The 18,918-nt window shown below is 36.8% G+C and overlaps 1 protein-coding gene across 4 annotated transcripts in view; it reads left to right on the forward strand.

Moving 5' to 3' along the window:
- The window catches only part of LOC122832108 (cytoplasmic dynein 2 heavy chain 1), a 101,008-nt gene that overhangs the window by 3,616 nt on the left and 78,474 nt on the right, over nt 1-18,918 (forward strand). For all 4 annotated transcript variants that reach the window (XM_044118527.1, XM_044118529.1, XM_044118528.1 and 1 more), the window contains exons 7-37: nt 211-356; nt 489-575; nt 1,587-1,721; nt 3,190-3,303; nt 3,381-3,492; nt 4,131-4,255; nt 4,406-4,581; nt 4,897-5,092; nt 5,195-5,290; nt 5,458-5,619; nt 5,758-5,856; nt 6,802-6,941; nt 7,200-7,428; nt 7,974-8,101; nt 8,280-8,395; nt 8,540-8,667; nt 9,011-9,160; nt 9,592-9,797; nt 9,984-10,139; nt 10,229-10,343; nt 10,814-10,984; nt 11,795-11,953; nt 12,546-12,614; nt 12,742-12,896; nt 13,274-13,406; nt 13,500-13,617; nt 13,768-13,880; nt 14,024-14,137; nt 14,293-14,443; nt 17,835-18,040; nt 18,422-18,604. In XM_044118527.1, coding sequence (XP_043974462.1) covers nt 211-356; nt 489-575; nt 1,587-1,721; nt 3,190-3,303; nt 3,381-3,492; nt 4,131-4,255; nt 4,406-4,581; nt 4,897-5,092; nt 5,195-5,290; nt 5,458-5,619; nt 5,758-5,856; nt 6,802-6,941; nt 7,200-7,428; nt 7,974-8,101; nt 8,280-8,395; nt 8,540-8,667; nt 9,011-9,160; nt 9,592-9,797; nt 9,984-10,139; nt 10,229-10,343; nt 10,814-10,984; nt 11,795-11,953; nt 12,546-12,614; nt 12,742-12,896; nt 13,274-13,406; nt 13,500-13,617; nt 13,768-13,880; nt 14,024-14,137; nt 14,293-14,443; nt 17,835-18,040; nt 18,422-18,604 — 4,388 coding nt within the window. The remainder of the gene's footprint in view (nt 1-210; nt 357-488; nt 576-1,586; nt 1,722-3,189; nt 3,304-3,380; nt 3,493-4,130; nt 4,256-4,405; nt 4,582-4,896; nt 5,093-5,194; nt 5,291-5,457; nt 5,620-5,757; nt 5,857-6,801; nt 6,942-7,199; nt 7,429-7,973; nt 8,102-8,279; nt 8,396-8,539; nt 8,668-9,010; nt 9,161-9,591; nt 9,798-9,983; nt 10,140-10,228; nt 10,344-10,813; nt 10,985-11,794; nt 11,954-12,545; nt 12,615-12,741; nt 12,897-13,273; nt 13,407-13,499; nt 13,618-13,767; nt 13,881-14,023; nt 14,138-14,292; nt 14,444-17,834; nt 18,041-18,421; nt 18,605-18,918) is intronic.

Here is an 18,918-nt window from a genome sequence, read left to right on the forward strand (position 1 = left end):
TACATTGTTGAAATGGTCAGTTTGGAGAACCAAAACTGAGTTTGTTTCCATAAAACAGCTTCATGTACTTAACATTTTATGCTGATACGTATTTTTTCTTTAAGTATGAAAATGCTATAATTTTAATAATGTCATTTACTGTGTGTATTAAACTTGTGTGGTATGCTTAAATGAGTCTTTCTTTTATCTTTGTGGTTGTACCTGTGAAAGGTGGAGCTTTAGGAAGGTATGTCCAGAGGAAGCTGAGTGGTCTTAACATTTTTGAAGAGCCATTTCTATTAATGAGAGACAATCTCAGAACAGGGGTCTCCATCTGTGAGCAGTGGGTGGAAGCCTGCGAGCATTTGACTGGACAGGTATGACAGAAGTTGATCTGTACAAAGATTTTATTCAAATATACAAGTCTGACTCAAAAATGTTGTTGGTCACTTTATCAAAAGAAATAGAATGAATGCCAAAATCATGTTTGCCTTTATGTTCTTTCTCAGGTGTGGAAAAGACATGCTCCACATCCTTGGAAAGGAAATAAACACTGTCCACAAACCCTTCACTGCCTTGCAAAGCGGCTAAATGAGGTAACTAATGGTTCTAACATGATTTTGATTCAGGAACATGAAAGAATAATTTCTCAACTGTTCTTTTAAAGCAATCAATGGGTGAAATAAAATGCTTTCATTTTTTTCCACATTTACATGGGATTTGACTTGTTTTCCTAAACATAAAAAAGAGGAAGCAACAATGAGCTATTATTGAGAAAAGAAGATTTTCTTTTCTTATGTAGTGTTTTTGTTTTCTCAGAAGTATTTTCAGCCAAAGGGCCTTGTAAATTCCCACTTTTGTAAAATGTAAAACCTACAACTATTTTTTATAATTAAGGGGAATTCAAAAATCTGATCAAATGAGCTATATTGTGAATTTGACTGGAGAGGTAAACACATACAACAGAGTAACCTAAGAAAACAGTGTTGTATTGAATTGGAGCAGGGGTCTTCTTGTCAAACATTTGTGTTTGACTAAAAGAATGGTTAAAACATTCCCCCAAAAACATTCTCTTACTCTTGTGCAAAGCCTTTTTTGAAGACTGCAACGTGTTTATAGCTGTGAAGACTAGGCCGACATAACAAACTCTTAAGGATAGGATGTCATTCAAGTTCATATGCGTCTGAAGACGCACAAGCAAATATTTTTGACAATGTACTGATTAGGGTGCTTTAAAAATGTCAATGCTGTGAAATCTTTTTGTGTCTCAACAAATTGTGGAAAAGCACATGAACCTTGGAAAATTATCTCAGTATTGTCTTATAATGACTCCAAATGTTTTCAGTCAGTACAACATAACGGAGCTTCTTTTCTCTTCATTTTGTGCTGTTTCATTTTTTTCTCTGCCTCGTTGGAGTTTTTTTTTTTTTTTTTTTTTTTTATATTTAAAGGTTGTTGTCTGGTGATGTATTATGTTCATGGCTACTTCTGTTTTTGCCAGGTTTTTCTAAGGAACCACAATCTAATGCAAAGTACAGCTATTTCTGCTGTGCAATATTAGAGAAAGCAATCATATTTGATCCTTATTGTATCTCTGTGTCTGCTAGGTGGTGACTGTCCGCATGGTTCATGAAAAACTGCTTTGTTTGCTACCGGGAGGAAAGCAGCAGGCCCTGTCTGCTGATCGTGTGTTTGAACCATTTTCTGGACTCAATCCTCTACATTACAATCCTTACACTGAGGTCAGATTTAGAGCACTCTGTCAAAACTTGACATCTACAGGCATTTAGTATATTTATTTTCAATTGCTCATATTAGATTAGGTAAGTCAGTTTTCTGCAACATTTCCTTTTCAGTTGACATAGCAAAATAGTTTACATGACCTATTCTCCTCCATCGCCGTTGTCAAATTACGTATATTGTATTAAGTCTTCAAAAATAAATTATATTGAGTATTTAACAACCAAAAATTCTAGATGAAAATACAAAACCAGTTCTACTCTCATTTTAATTTACAGAAACTTAATGTATAGGCAATTTAATCCAATTTATCCACAATTGAATTAATGGTAGACAAAAAAGGCCTAATTAGCTGCACATATTTAATTCATAGCAACTTCGCTGAGGCTGTATTATGTGTGAACTTGTTGCCTGGACTTTTTGTTTTTGCTGACGTGATGTGGTCATGTTATGATATGTCAGGGACTACACATTCATAGCCTACAGTATTAAGATGTAAGATGTAATCTCTCCAGACAGGGGAATCCCCTGCTAAATGTGGAAATTCTATCTCAGTAGATCTACTGTTATTAGGTTAATAAGATGTGCTTAAATAGTTGTGACCGATAGAAGTATAAGTAAAAGTTATAGAAAAAAAGCTATAGAGTGATAGAGCTCTTTCAGAAAAGCCAATAATAAACCAAAAATTATAACCCACCCATTATTTTGTGCATAAATGAGTTTAATCTCTTTGATATTTTTAAAAAAAATTAACATCCAGCTTATGGTGGTGTTCTCACTTTCCACTTGTGAAATGATATTACTACTTCACTTTTTATGCAAAAAAACTCATGACCTATTTCCGGATGCAACATTGGCATTTTTACAGAAAAGGAAACACAAAGATTGTGAAAGCAGTGAGAGCCTACTCTAATATATTTACATCAATAGCCTCTCTCACGTTATGGTTTCTCAACTAACGTTCAAACACAAACCTCTATTATAGATCACTTTGTTCTTTTGCACCGTGGCAGATGATCTATTGAGATTACCCTTCTGGAATAGAAGAATCAAAGAAATGTGGCTTACAAATATATTTTCCTGTCTATTTCGCCCATGGTACTGCTCTGTGTTGTAGTCCTCATGTGTGTTCTCTAAACGGATTCAGTACTTTAAATACATAAAAAGTTCTGGTGCACCATCCTCAGCAGGTTTTTTTTTAATCTGCATCCGATTCTGCTGAGCAACATATTTCTTGGATCAAGCAGCCATGAAAGCCAGTTCGTCATGACTTTGTGTTTATTTATACCTCCAGAGTTTGGTAAGGGTGTAATATTAGAGGTTCAGTTTTAATTGCCATTTCCATCTGGTCCTTTCAGTTGATCATGACGCGAAATAACCATGTAGACATGTATATCAATGAATGAAAAGATGTGAAAGCACTGAATTTTTCCCTGTGCTCATGTTGTGACAGTTTTACGTTTCTTGTAGCCTCTTTGGAGAGCAGCAGTGGTTCAGTTTGAGCGAGTAATAGCTCCATCAGAGCAGGAGGTTGCTTGCACACTAAAGAGCCACATCGCCGATGTTCAGGACAACCCACAACAGGTATTGAAACTCAACACTTGAACAGATGATTTAAGTGAACAGGGGGAACTTATGTTGTGTGTTTGCTTATTATGTAGCTTCTGCAGGTATTTCAGAAACATAAGGAGTTAATCAGACGCCCAACAATCAGCAAAGAGCTCCAGTCAGAGAGGGAGAAGCTACTGGCCAAGCTCCTTGACTACAACAAGGGTACATAATTATCATGTAAAATGACTGTTACTGTCACAGATAAGATATGATTGTGACTTATTGTGCTTATGCAACGTAGAAAATCTTAAAAAACGGATTCTACATTTGATCATAATTATTGGACTGCTGGATTTTATTACAGAATTAAAACTATTGTTTCCACTTAAAATTTATGATTTAGTCAATTAACTGTGTAATCAGATATAACAGTGAAGGTTAGAGGACTTTTAGAAAGTTTTATTAAGAAGCAGAATCAAAAAGAAGTCGTATCTGAAAAGGAACACGTGATAGAGAAAATATCGTGAGAAATACTGTTGTTCTAAATGTGTCTTGAAGGTGTTCTCTGTGTCAGACTTTAAACACCGTTCTTCACCAGTGGAGCGTGCTAATACACTCACCCTCCTGCCTACCTCAATCTAGAAGTGATTGAGCAAAAAATGAGTGATGAATTGAGACTTTTGTTTTTACCGTGAATGCCTTTTACTGGATCGTTTCTGAAATCACTAATAAATCCACTCAATCAAAGTATCTGACTCATAAGACAAGTTTTAGCTGAAAGCTAGTCCTTAAAATGGACTAAGTGAAGTGCAGCTTTGGAGTCAGTTATTGACTCAGTTCTATGCTATTGATTTTTTAAGGCCTGAAGAATGATTTTGAGAGCCGTTGCCACGGAGGCCCTGGAGACAAGATTGGCCCGCTTGTTGGCAGGAACCTCCCTGAGGTTGTCAACAAAATTGTTTGGGTGCAACATCTCTTACACAAGGTAAAGGAGGATGTTTTACACGAGTTAAGAAACTTCCATTATTATAATCTAAGACTTAAAGAACAGATTCTCTTTGGTTAAATGGTAAGAAAATGACCACATGAAAACACCCTAACTCTTTTCTTTTATATGCTTGCTCTCTTGTGTCAGGTGGAAGACTCTGTCAGGATATCAGAGGCTCTGCTTTCAGACCTGTCTGGCTTCAAGAGTTTTCTGCAGTTCTGTGATGATCTTCTGGAAGTGTTGAGGGCGTATAAACAGGAACAGTTTGATGACTGGTCCAGAGAGATACTTTTTGGATTGGCTGACCCAAAATCAGGGATCAGGTTAGAAGTATAGAATTTTAAAAGGAGTTTTTAAACTAATTATGCTGGGTTTTGAAATACAGTTCTTTTTAACTACAAGTATTTAAGCAGGGTATTGCGGTAATGTATAATGCTTGTAATTCAAAGGTAAGTCTTAACTTTAATTCAGCGAAACTTACAGAAACCATGTTTTGTATAATTTTTATGTCTAAATCCCAATAATGCTTTACACATAATCAGCAATGGTATCAAGACAAGGAGATTCTAGTGTTTTTTTTCTTTTTTTTTGTTCTACAAGCAACCATGTCTCGAAATTGATTCCCTCCATCTGTGTAGTCTTCAAGCCAGTAATCGGGTTATGGAACTGGACCATGCGGATGGCAGACTGAAGATCCAGTACTCAGACAGGTTGGTCAGTCTGGTCAAGGAGGTCAGACAGCTTTCAGCTCTGGGTTTTCCCATTCCAGCCAAGATACAGCAGGCAGCTAATACAGCAGACAAATTCTACAGGCAAGCCATCGTCCTAAAACAGGTGAGACAGTAGATTAGGCTCCAAAATCTCTCTTTTTTTATGTCAAAATTTATTCTAAATGTAAATGTTCTGTAAACTGTGAACAATGTCTCTGTGTTGTAGGTGGCCCATTTCTACAACACAATTGACCAACAAATGATCCCCTGTCAGAAGCCCATGATGCTCAGTCTTGCATTGGCTTTTGAGCAGGTCATAAAGGTACAGAAGCAAAGCATGAGATAAAAGCTTTAAATGTGAAATGTAAAATTACAATATTGTCAGACACAAGTACTTACTGTATCTTGAACAACAAAGCAGATTGACACTTTTAAACAGTATCATACAATTTTGTGCTTTTAGATTTGATGTAATATTCTTTTTGTCAGAATCATCGTTCCCAGTCAAAGGAATCAGGTAATAAACTCCAGATCACCTGGGATAATCCCAAAGAGTTGGAGGTATACATCAGCAACCTGCAGTCTGCTGCAGAGAAGCTTTCCACTGAGAACAGAAAGCTACGAAAATGGCACACTGATTTCATCGACAAGGTGATAGCACTGAGACAGAGCAACAGTAATTTGAATTATTGCCATAAGTCTTTGGAGCATGATTTTTTTTCCTCACTTAATCAGATAGTGATAACTTGAGGTTATGTTTCTGTCCATACCTCTGGGTGTACTTCTCAGGTGGTGATGCTTATGAATGTGGACCTACTAAAACATCAGCAGCGATGGAAAGATGGCCTCCAGGAACTCCGCACTGGCTTTGCCACTCTGGAGGCTATGGTATTTACAGAATTATAGCATTGCATGCATTTCTTTCTTTTTTTTTATTACAGAACAGATTATATTATAAACGGTCTTATTAACATGACTGTACATATTAACATAAATTATACAAGTACGGTACAAATTTAACTTCAAAGCATGCCACAACAGATTTCTGTTGGGACTTCCCCTCCATCACAGCACCACCACTTCCTACATATGTCTGTGCTTGATGGGTTTTTCTTGTTTTTACATTTGACTATGGATGATTTCCAAACTTGGATACAAGCAGCAGGAATAGCTTTAAATCCTGACTCTGTTAAAGTAACATTTAAGCAATGATCTTTTTTCTAGAATGTGTTCAACTGGTGCCTTTGTCTCCTGATCAGGTGTACCCAACTTCAGTCATGCCCTGCAACTTCTGAATCTCTTCTGTAACCCTCTTAAACAAATGGCACCTTGCCAGGCCTCTGCAGAGCTAAATGACTGAATGCTGATGAGGAAATTCAGTCATTTGATTCTTCTGTATTGGAGCAAGAATGAATCTAGAACAGAAATGCTTAGGTTCAGTGCTTAAGAACTACCACTGTGCAAATTTTAAAACACCACGATGACCTAGAAGTTACAGGATATTAGTTCTTGAGAACTAGATCAGAGCTGGTTAGCCAAACATTGGACTCAAGAAAGAGTAACATTAGACAGATGAAAAAATAAAATGTTATGTGCGTTCTCTGATATTTTGAAGACAAATAATAATACACATAAATGACATAATAGCAAAATAACAAATTTAGGCAAACACTTTAACAAATAAGTTTTTAGCAAGAAACTTATACCTTTAAGGTATATATACCTTAAAGGTATATGGCACATAATGGGTGCCGGGGGTATACAGGCTTCTTTCTCATTTGAGAGATAATAATGAATATATGTGTATTTGCATTTCTCTTTGTGTTTATTTAGGGGTTCAGTTGGGATGACATGCAGGCTTGGCGTCAGCACTGGAACTATCAGCTCTACAAGGCTCTTGAACACCAGTATCAGACTGGTCTGGAAGCACTGAATAAGAACTTGCCTGACATACATGTTGACCTCATTTTCAAGTAAGTGTACTTCTAGCTGAGAAACTACTTTACCTATGCCTGCCTGTTTTTTTGCTTTATCTTCCCCCCCACCCACTAATTTTCGCTTTTATATGCAGATTGCTAACGAGACTTGTTACTGTGCCTCCCACCTCTTTTCACACGTCTACCTCATAATTCTTCATTTCCTGTCCAACTCTTCCTCTTTCATAAAAATTTTTTTTGTGCTGGTATTTATAATAAATTGTGAGCTCTTTAATATTATTGTGACCTCAACAGGCAGGGCCGTTTACAGTTTCGTCCGCCATTTGAGGAGGTGCGAGCTCGATATTTCAGGGAGATGAAGCGTTTCATCTCAATCCCAAACCAATTCAAAGGCGTCAGCATCCAAGGGGAGGAGGTTATCTTCAACATAATGATAAACAGAAACGCCTCTGGGTTCCTCACTATTTTCAGCAAAGCTGAGGACCTCTTTAGCCGCCTGCAGGCCACACAAGATAAGTTCAAGGTGAATTACCAGAACAGCATGTGACTTTGAAGATGAGTATAATAGAAAGCTGTTGTGGAACTTTATGTCCAAATTGCCTTCATACAAGTGTTAGGACATTTGTTTGTTCAGAAATTAGACTAGATTTGAACATTTAAAAGAAGGTTAAATATTTACTCTCCTGCCACCTTGTGCTCAGTGAGACTTTGTTCAGTTCTCTAATTTGTTTTCTTTGAAAGAATGAAACTTTGATCACTCATGCTTCTCCATTTTTATACTGTAGCTCTGTTGTTTTTACTGTCAGCACTTTCCCCCTAGGAGTACCCCCTAGAGAATATTAAGGAACAATTTGCTATCTTGTCACTTCTGGCACTTAGTCAAGCATATCTAACTCACAAGGGAGAAACCCTCAACCTCATACTTCTCTATTGTCCTCTAGTTCTGTTTTTATTTCGTCATTTGTGTTTCATGGTAGGACATTCAGTTTCTGTCACCTTTAACACAAAGCTATTTAAAAATGGGAAATATGCTCTGCGACTAACTGACATTTGTCTGGTTTTGTCTAGGAGTGGGTGATGCTGGGCCAGGTAGATTTAGAGAAGTTGGTCGAGACGCATCTCACGTCTGTGCAGGACTGGGAGAGAAATTTCAAGGCCCTCAAGGCCAGAGGGAAAGAGTCAGAACGCCTCCCCAGGTACATGTAACAGCAACAGATTGAATCAATTATTAAATCTAATCCAATCATATTAAACAGAATGGTAAATACAACAAAAATGGAAATAGATTTAAGAAATACATAGATTTAATCCTTGGTTAATTGTTTGGTGCAGTTCACATTATTTTAACAACAGATCTGGTTTTCTCCTCGTCAGCCAGGAGAAGGTAGACTGTATTACAGTCAACTGTGATCCAGTGAAAGCCACCATTGATGACCTGATCCAGAGACTGTTTGACTTGCTGCTCTTGTCACTTAAGAAATCAATACAAGGTAACCACCTTCATATTTTTCCCTCCAGTCATTTTATTCTTTGCATTTTGTTAATGCCTTTTTTTGCTCTAGTGTTAGGCCAAATGAAATTCCCTTTTACAGTCAGTTCCTTTTTCTATGTTTATTTTTTTCCCTTAATTTCAGGCCATACACAGGCCATAGAGAGCTTTGTTTCAGAGTCAATGGAAGCACTGGTCACACGACCTGAAAGCATGGAGGAGATTGGTGCAGCTTCTGTCAAATACAGCCAGATCGTTGCTCGTAAGCCTGAAGTAAGACATACATACACCTAAACCTTGCTTAACTGGGAAAATAGTGTTAGTCCCTTAAGTCAGTATAAGTATTAGATATATTATGTTTTGTCAATATTAAGTCATATATATATATATATATATATATATATATATATATATGTCCAAATTATATAAATATATATATATATATATATATATATATATATATATATATATATATATATATATATATATATATATTTTATTTATTTAATTTTTTTTTACAAATGTATCATATTTCAGACTCTTACATGGCAATGCAATATTGCTCAGATGTTGGCTATATAGTATGAAAGATATTGTATTTGATGTCTGTTCCTAGATTTTGCCTCAATTCCAGTTTGCTGAGGAGAAAAACTCCCTTCTGCGTGGTGTGGCTGGGGCAGGTCTGGACTCATTATCCTCACTGAGGGCCAAGTGGGACAAACTGGAACTTGTCATGGAGAGCCATCAGCTAATGATCAAAGACCAGGTGAAGTCAACACATGTTAACTTAGAATTACTATTCAGCAACTAGGAATACACAACATATCGACATTAACATCTGTATCAGCTGATGTTAGTGTTTGACCAATATATATTACATATATAATATTGGTAAACATCAAATTTTTGCCATAACAACAATATTAGTATTGGGTATTGACATCAGCCCAAATTTTAATAACGGTGCATCTGTATCTGCAACCTACTGCAGATACGGCTCCAGAGAAGTATTCACATCTCTGGACTTATTTATATTTTCCAACTGCAAACTTCACCAAGCAGTACTTTATGATGATTTGTCAAAAACATATTGGAGTTTCAGGAGTTCCAAGGACATGAGTAACTTCTTTTAGCTACTTTTTGTCCTAACAAGTGATGTTTTTGCTACTTCTCTGTTCTTGCTTGTTTGGTTCTTAGGTAGAGGTGATGCGAAATCATGCAGCTGGTCGTATCAGTGCCTACAGGGCAGACTTGGAGCGCTTCAAAGCACGCTGGGACCAACTAAAACCTAAAGATGAGATGCTTGAGACTGGTGATCATGCCGCCCTGCTTGCTTGCCTTCAGACAATCAGAGACAAACAGCAGGAGTTCCAGGATATGGAGCTTGTGCGCAATAAACTGCTGTAAGTTTGGTGCAGTTTGATGAACTTACATTAAAGATAGATGGAAGAGCAGGGAGGGGGGATTTCTTCTTGTGTAGTATATTCTACATATTCTGATCTAACAATGGTCTTCACTTCCACCTCACTTTAGAACACAGTGAATTTTAATAGAAGAGTAAGCAATATATTTTACATTGCTTTTTGCAGTGAAGACTGCACATATTTTAATCTGGAGCCTCCAGATTTCTCCCTGGCAGAAGACACAAAAAGAGACATGGATGAGCACAGTCAGATGTGGAGCCTGTATGAGGAGTGGCAGCAAGGCTTCACAGAAAAGGCCCAGGAAGATTGGATCACATTCAGGTTTAGCTGCTAAGATAGACCCAGAAAATAATAATGTGCTTATTACATGCAATGTATTTTCTCATGTGTTTGTTTGCTGGGTTTTACAGGAGTAAAACATATGTGTTTGAGGAGTTTCTCTTTACATGGCAAGACCGATTGAGAAAACTAGAAAAACCAACAGCCATGTCTGTTAAACTCCAAGGAGAAGTGGACAAGTACAAGGTATGGACAATATAAAAAAATATATAGAATTTTGCTCTGTTGGATGTTTTTTTGACATTTTTAATTTTTGCAAAAAAAAAAAAAAAAAAATTCTGTTTTTTACAAAGGAGCAAAAAGTTATATCTAGATGTTGTGTTGTATTGTTTCTTTAATTGAGACGATCCAGTTGAAGGTAAAATACCACATATTATAGCTGTACTGGAAATTTTATGTTGATATACAAATTTACTCTTAAACATCATGAAAGGTAATGTTTACCTTATTGCAATCGAGTCATTTGTGTTTTTGCCGTATTATCCAAAGATTTTCAGGAATTTAGTTTATATAAAATATTGGTTGCTGCACCTCAGAGGTCAGGAATTGAGCATTACATCACAATGAGTTTCCATTCTAGATATATTTGGCTAAACATTTGGTGCAGTGGGTTTGTGTTTGTGTATTTATGTCTGTGTTTTTCTCTGCTTGGTCAGAACATGGTACCTGTGCTGAAGTATGTTCGCGGGGAGCACCTTTCACAGGACCATTGGTTGGACATGTTTCGTCTGCTGGGTCTTCCACGAGGGACCACCTTGGAGAGACTTACCTTTAATGACCTCCTCGGAGTAGCAAATACCATCGTAGAGAAAGCGTTGGAGCTTAAGGTTTGTAGGAGCATTCTTATGGATGAGAATTACTGATCTGAACAAAGGTAAATGTGAAAATAATTTCAGCTCCCTTGTTTAAAAAAAAGAATTATTCAAATGTTTGTAAATCAGGTTAAGATATTATCTTAACATTTCTTGGGATGAGATGGGAGATTTACCTCCTTCATTTTTAATGGTTGATGATTCTGAAGGTTTTTAAAAATATATATATATATTAGAGATTGTACTTAAAGAAAATATAACTAAATTAAGTTAATTTGTAATGCTAAATTTGTATTTTCAACCAACTTTTCTGTATAAGTAGGTCAATTGTACTTATAATTCATATTTCTTAAACTAAAATTGTCATGTTGAATTCTTAACATTTCCTGTACTTCATTGAGATCGTATGTGATATACCTTCTCCAAGTCTCACATAAATGTCTTTAGCACACATTTGAATTTGTCTTTAGCTCACACATACACACACAAAAAAAATCTAAAATGTATGGCAGGTTTTTGCGTTCACCCTGTCAGAGTCAATACATTGTAGAACCACCTTTTGTTTGCATTGTAGCCGCAGATTTTAGGGAGGCATATGTGTTGCAGCTTTGCACATCGAAAAACTGAAATGTATTCATTCTTCTCTGCAAAAAAGCTCAGTCAGAATGAATGTAGAACAAGTCTTCCAGCAGATTTTGGGGGCTATTTCAAGATGCATTAAGCATATTGATGATGTGAGCCAGCAACTTTTAATCATCTCTCTTTAAGAAACAGTAAGCTCTGAGCATGTTGTTGTTTTCACACGTTTTCTTCGTTTTACCGCAGGATCTGAATAGTCGTGCTCAGGCAGAGGTGTCGATCAGAGAAGCCCTAAGGGAGCTGGATTTGTGGGGTGCTGCAGCCATCTTCACTCTCACTGAGTACACAGACAGCAGTGGGCGCACACTGAGTCTCATCAAGGACTGGAAGGATATAGTCAACCAGGTGATGTGAAACCACCTTGCTGATTTAAGTGGAAGTGTGTGTGTACAAGGTCTATAAAATAAGGACTACTAATTACGGTACATGCTGGGACACAGTGATTACAATTTATTATCATAGAGGTAGAAATAACTTCATTCTAGTAAAAAATGATTTAATAGTAAATATATCACAGGGATATATTACATGCTAAATTACATGCATAGTAACTTACAGGAGTCTGTTTGACTGTTTTGCTTATATTCTTTGAGTAGGAGTCACTTGCGTGTTTAATTATCAATTTATTTGCCAATGTTAATAGATTTGGCTCAAATTCTGTCCACTTTCTGCTTCTAAAAAAGCTGCATGCAAACAGTTTTGCATTTAATTCAAAAAGAAGAGAATATTATTATTTAACTAGATAAGCTTTCTTTTTGTTACATACTTTTTCAGGCTGGTCTTAAACTTAAACCTAAGAACTGACCTTAAATAACTGTTTAATAGGAAAACAGGATGTTCACAAAGATATGTTGTAGGAAACACAGGCACATTAATATGCACTGAAATGTTATGGCTTAGCAAGCACTGGTGTTATCACCATTCTCTGCCCCCACAGGTGGGAGATAACCGCTGTTTGCTGCAGTCTTTGAAAGACTCACCCTACTATGGCCACTTCCAGGACAAGGTTAGATCAGATTATTGTAAACTTGAATTTATGAATATTTGTTCCTTAGGATTCGACAAGTTTACTGATCTTAACATTTTTAAGTGGTTACATCCAAAATGATAACATTGATGCATTGTCTCTTCAGATCAGCTTGTGGGAGGTTCGCCTGTCAGATTTAGATGAGTATCTGCTTAATCTTAATGCCATTCAGAGGCGCTGGGTTTACCTAGAGCCTATTTTTGGAAGAGGGGCATTGCCTCGAGAGGAGGCCCGCTTTAAACGAGTGGATGAAGATTTCAGGTATTCTGTACTTTGTCCAACATTCCCATTAAAATGATGCCCATATATAGTTTGCTAGTTATTTTTTATAAGTGTGTATTTTTTTAGATGATAGTTACACAAAAGACACGAGGATATAGACCAGGGGTGCCCAAAGTCGGTCCTCGAGGGCCGGCGTCCTGCATGTTTTAGTTCTCTCCCTGTAGTCATAACAACCTCCTTAGCTTCTCAAGCCTTTTAATGAGCCGTCATTGGATCCGCATATGTTACACCAGCGAGAGAACTAAAACATGGACCTCAAGGACCGACTTTGATACCACTGATATAGACAGATAATAATCAATAAAATGCATTTTATGGAAAAATAAAACATAGCATTTTTTCCACATATGCAACAGATCTATAATGTCAGACATCCAGAGGGATAACAGAGTTGTTTCTCTGAGCTCACGGGCTGGCATCAGAAACTCCCTGGTCACATTACTGGATCAGCTGCAGCGCTGCCAGAAGTCACTGAATGAGTTCTTGGAGGTACATTTACAGACTTTGCTCTGTCCAAATATATTTTGCTTATTTCGCTTTCCGGCAAATTGTTAAATTGTTAAAATTGTGTGGTTTTTGCAGGAGAAGCGTTCTGCTTTCCCGCGATTCTATTTTATTGGTGATGATGATCTTTTAGAAATTCTGGGACAGGCGACAAACCCGAGTGTCATCCAGTCTCACCTGAAAAAACTCTTTGCAGGTTGACCACCTCTGTTGGTTTTCTATCTAGCTGTTTTCATCATCTATGTTGTGCTGATATATCTTGCTTCATCCCATCCTTTTGTGTCCCTGCCATCCAACTGTGCAGTAATAATTTAAACACTGAAATCTGCATGTATGTATTGTGCAGGCATCTACAGTGTAGTGTTTGACGAGCCATGCCAGAACATTGTCGCAATGTGTTCTTTGGAGGGAGAAGTAGTCCAGCTAAGAAACGTTGTACACATCTCCAGTCTTGTTGAGGTATAGAATCTTCTGAACATTTTTAATAGGATGTAGTCCATGATGTGTACTTGAGGTTTGTGGTAAAAATTTTGTTTCCATTGTTAAGAATTTATATGTTGAACTTACTGGAGCCAATACATTAAGTCTTATAATTTTTCAAGGTTTGGTTAAGTGAGCTGTCCTTGGAAATGAAGGAGACTCTGAAACATCTGCTGAACGAATGTCTATTTATGGAGAGGAAAGGGGAAGTGGATCCCTCACGCTTCCCTTCACAGGTACACACACAAACACCTTTACGTGCTTAACTGTTTTTTAAAGTCTGGTGAAACTGGACCACACAGTTTCAAATGATTAAAGATGGCTGAAAGTCTAAATCATATTATTCACTCTAAGAAATACATATGTCTCATTTATTTGATGTTTGATGTAGATTCTCTGCCTGGCTGAACAAATTCAGTTTACTGAAGATGTGGAAAGAGCTATAAAGGAGCAAAGTTTGCATCAGCTGGAGTTGGAGCTTAATAGCAAATTGGAGCACTACACCACAGTAGAAACCAGCTCAGATGACCAGCCTAACACAGGTGGGTTGTTGCGGTTAATGTTACCTTTAAACATTTTGTTTTGGCTTTTTTGTATAATTCCAGAAAATGGAAACAGAACACATCCTGACAACAAACAAATAGTTCTGAGGCACTTCTTTCAGATCTACAGAGCTCTCTCACTTTTCAGTCATCCCACATGCAATTTAACATCCCCTGATCTCTTCATGTTTATTAGGGCAAGGCAGAGATCATTACATATAATGTTTTTGAATCAAATGGTGAGATAGAAAAAGTCATGGTCATCCACTTTTTTGACAAAGACTTGCTGCACTTTGGTTCTATAATTTAGTTAAGTGTGTACCAGTTCACTGCCATCTCCGAATATTTCTTTGATTTATAATGTATATCATTTTGGTCACCCTCAAACAGAAAAAATCCTGCGAGTGATTATTTATTTGCAAAAATATTTTGGACCTCTTTAATTTCTTCATAATTATGCTGTAATAGGTGTTTTGAAGTTTTAAATCTTTTCTTTCCATAAAGGACTATTAATTTCTTTAATGGAAGTCACACAACTGGTATCATATCATCATAAATTTTGAAGTTCAGTTCCCACTTTTCCTTTAGGAGACATTGTTCAAAAGTCTGCTGCATGTTATCTGTGTGAAACATGGTTTGTGATAGTTAGTTAGTTTTTTTTTTTTTTTTTTTTAAATAATACTTGTATATTTTTTCTTATTTTTTTGTGTTTTTCTGAACAATTCAGTTCTTTACAGATTGTAAGCAATTATCTATTTTTGAAGGTTCCCATAAAAATAGTGTGCTGGAGTTGGAATTTCTTTTGGAGACAACGATTTGCGTTCTGCACTGCAAAACACAAAATTAATCACACAAAGGCCTTCATTAACCTCTGACCCTGTTGTCCTAAAATTAGGGGATTAAAAATATAACTCACTAGTGGCAAGCTCCTTAAGATAAATTATGATTGTATAATCACTCTTACTAGTTGTTGTCACTTTTAGTTTGTACGTTACTCATTATTTTTTGTTTTGTGGAAGTTTTTTCCGATAAATTGAATATCATTATGATTGTATGGGAATGTTTTGTGGAACCTCTTTGAAATTAATCTCACATTATCTACCCGTAATCATTTGTTTTATACTTTCTGCACAATGATGTCCTAGTCAGTAATGTCCCATGATCTAGAAAAATGAAGTAAAGGAATGTGTGTTTGATTGTCACATAGTCTGACAGAAAGTGGCTTTTTATGCACTTCACATCCTCTTGCATTGTTAGCGATCTCACTGTGATTAAAATGTTTTGTTTTATTTGTACAGGGGACTTTGAGATAAGTTGTTCATGACTGATCTTGTGTGAATTTGCTCATAGGGGAAGTACCATTTAAAACTCTGTAGACCAGGGGTCCCCACAGTCGGTCCTGGAGGGCCGGCCTCCTGCATGTTTTAGTTCTCTCCCTGGTTTAACGCACCTGGATCAAATGATGGCTCATTAGAAGGCCTAAGAAGAACATTGACCTGCTGAAAAGGTTGTTGGTGCCACCAGGGAGAGAACTAAAACATGCAGGATGCCGGCCCTGGAGGACCGACTTTGGGGACCCCTGCAGTGTAGACAGTTTCTGACTTAAAACTATAATGACCCACGGCTTAAAATATGGCTTCACAAAGTGTGACAATTTTTTTTTCCTCAGAACTCACATATAAAGAAGGAAAAAAGAACTTAGAACAGGTTTGTTATTCATGCATGAGATGAAAAGTTTCTCCCTTGCATTTGTAATGGCACCATTTTATGGGACGTTGCTGAAAAATGCTAATCCAGCATGACTTTCAAAAATGCTCATACCGTAGCAGCATTGCTTATTTCTATAATTTCATCTGTGAAATGTAACTTGGGGCAATTTTTTCTCATTGTAAGAAATTGGCAAAATGTGACTCCAGGCTTTTTTGCACGGTTACAGAGGACCTTTCTGTGTAATTTATTAAAGCATTGGATTGTAGATTAGACTTATAAGATGTTTACAGATAACAAGGTTCATTCTGAGACTGTTTTGCACTTAAGCCTTAGCTATTTAAATGTAAAATGTTTTCAAGATAGCATCTCATTACATTAGAGAATCCCTTAAGTACAACCTGGAGAGGCTGTAGCCTGTTCACAATAATTAAAGCAGCTAAAGTAATGCCAGAAGGGAACATCTAATTTCCAGATTTACATAAAAGAGCTGTTAACCAAAAAGGAGAACAGGAACTTTATTTCTTTGCCACAGAGACAAAACAGGTTGGCAATTTGACAGCATATTTGGCTAGGTATTTTATCTGCTCCCATGCACAGGTTTGGATGTATCTCTTTTTAAAATCAGTGAAGTAAATTAGCTATTTTTATCATGAGATTTTTTTTTGCTTATAAAAAGGGTTAATATAAGGGCTTCTGTAGTTTTTTGCTGTATTCTGCTAAATCTTATGTGTTTGATCGTAAGAATAAATGTGTCCGACAGCCTTTGAGTTATTTGACAAAATATAAACATGGTATGACTTAGAATTAGGCATCATTTTTGTGGAAACATTTTAAAACAGGAAGTTGTCTTAGAGAAATGACTTACTGGCACAACATTTGTCATGCAAGCAAAGTTACTGCTGTAGCTTGGAAACTGTCTTTCATCAGCGATGACTGTTCTGTATACCAAACATAATTCTCATCTGGATGAGTTGGAGACTAGAGTCACTTTCTAAATTGCCTCAAGTACAATTTTCAGCATTTTATGCTTATAACATATAATGTGCTTTTTTTGTAGTTAAATAAGTATTAGATCTAGGTTAGGGCCAGGAACATGCTTTGATGCAGACTGACGCTCGTGAAGTTCTTTAGTTGTCTCGTGGATTCAAACATCCTGTCTATTAAACAATTAACATATTTATTTGCCTTTTGTGATGTACAATCTTTAGAAAGCAACAGTAACTTGTTAAATACCGCAATTGGTCTAAAAGAAAACTGGAAATTGGCATTGGCCAGAAAATGTCTGATTGTTGCATTTCTAATTCTTTCTTTGCATTTCTAATGAGAGCAGCCTATTTTATAATAGATTAAAAAGTGTCATCTTCTCATCTCCATTCTGTTTTGAGCATGGAGGAGATTCTGACAGAGTAATCTCATAACCTGAAGATCAGACAAATAAAATAATAAATGAAGTATTTCCCTGTGAACCAAAAATACTTTACACATATGATTACATTACACTGTATTTCTATTTTGCACTATATTAGATATAATAGGGAAGACTGTTTTGCACATGTATCTCTTAATACATGGGAAATTGTTTGACTATCTGAAAAGATAGTCAAAATATCTGACTTTTCATGTGGTAAGATTTTGGTTGATTGCTTAAATTGTTAATATTTATGCATATCCTCATGTTTAGAGTCCAGTATCCTGCAGCTGAAGCTGAAAGCTTTGATCTTAGATATCATTCACAACATCAGCGTGGTGAAGCAGCTCAACCAGGCAGACGTCACCAGTACTGACGACTGGGCCTGGAAGAAGCAGCTCCGCTTCTACATGGGAACCGACAAAAGCTGCCGCATACACATGGTGGACGCACAGTTCAGCTATACCTATGAGTACCAGGTGGGACGAAAGCAAATATAAGCATGTCAACCACAAACAAGCTGCACGTTAACTGAAAATGAAGTCACTTATTCTTCACACCATGCAGGGATTTTCTTAGTACCAGAAATGGTAATTCCTTCTTTGACCTTTTGGGGGCACTGTTTATGCACATATCACAAACTCAGAATAACCTTGCTGCAGAGAACAGATTTTTTCCCACTGCAGTTGTCAGTAAACACATGCTATATTCAATCATACTCTTTACCTGTATTTTGTTTTCCTTTTCTTCAAAGATGCCTCTTTGTTTGCCTTTTAGTAGCTGCTGACGTGTTTTTATACCTTTGGTGCCGTTTTGCTAAAATATTTGCTTCTTTTTTTTAACTGATTTCTCTCTCTCAGGGGAATGCTGCTAAGTTGGTACACACACCGCTGACCGATAAATGTTACCTGACTCTGACTCAGGCCATGAAGATGGGGCTCGGTGGGAACCCCTATGGGCCTGCTGGCACAGGAAAGACTGAGTCTGTCAAAGCTCTGGGGGGGCTCTTCGGACGCCAGGTGTTGGTGTTCAACTGTGATGAGGTGCAAAGAAACTTCAGACATGGGCAGGAATAGTTGACTGTTAACACTTTTTAAAGGGTATTAATGTTTAAAAAGTATTCAAATTACATCCTTCAACAAGGATGTAATTTGAAGAACTTGAAAAATGTTTTTAGTCAGTTGGATGAGACATATTGTATTATGATATATTTGCATCTTGTTTATTTTCCTTTGGTAGTTGGACTGACATTATTTCCGATTTCCGTTTAGTTCCCACATGCATTTTTTTTGGGAACAAATTAGATGAGCATTACTATCGTATGATACTCTAATAAGTTGATCATTCAGTAAGGATT

This window comes from Gambusia affinis, linkage group LG06 (assembly GCF_019740435.1).
Source record: "Gambusia affinis linkage group LG06, SWU_Gaff_1.0, whole genome shotgun sequence".
Taxonomy (NCBI): Eukaryota; Metazoa; Chordata; class Actinopteri; order Cyprinodontiformes; family Poeciliidae; genus Gambusia; species Gambusia affinis.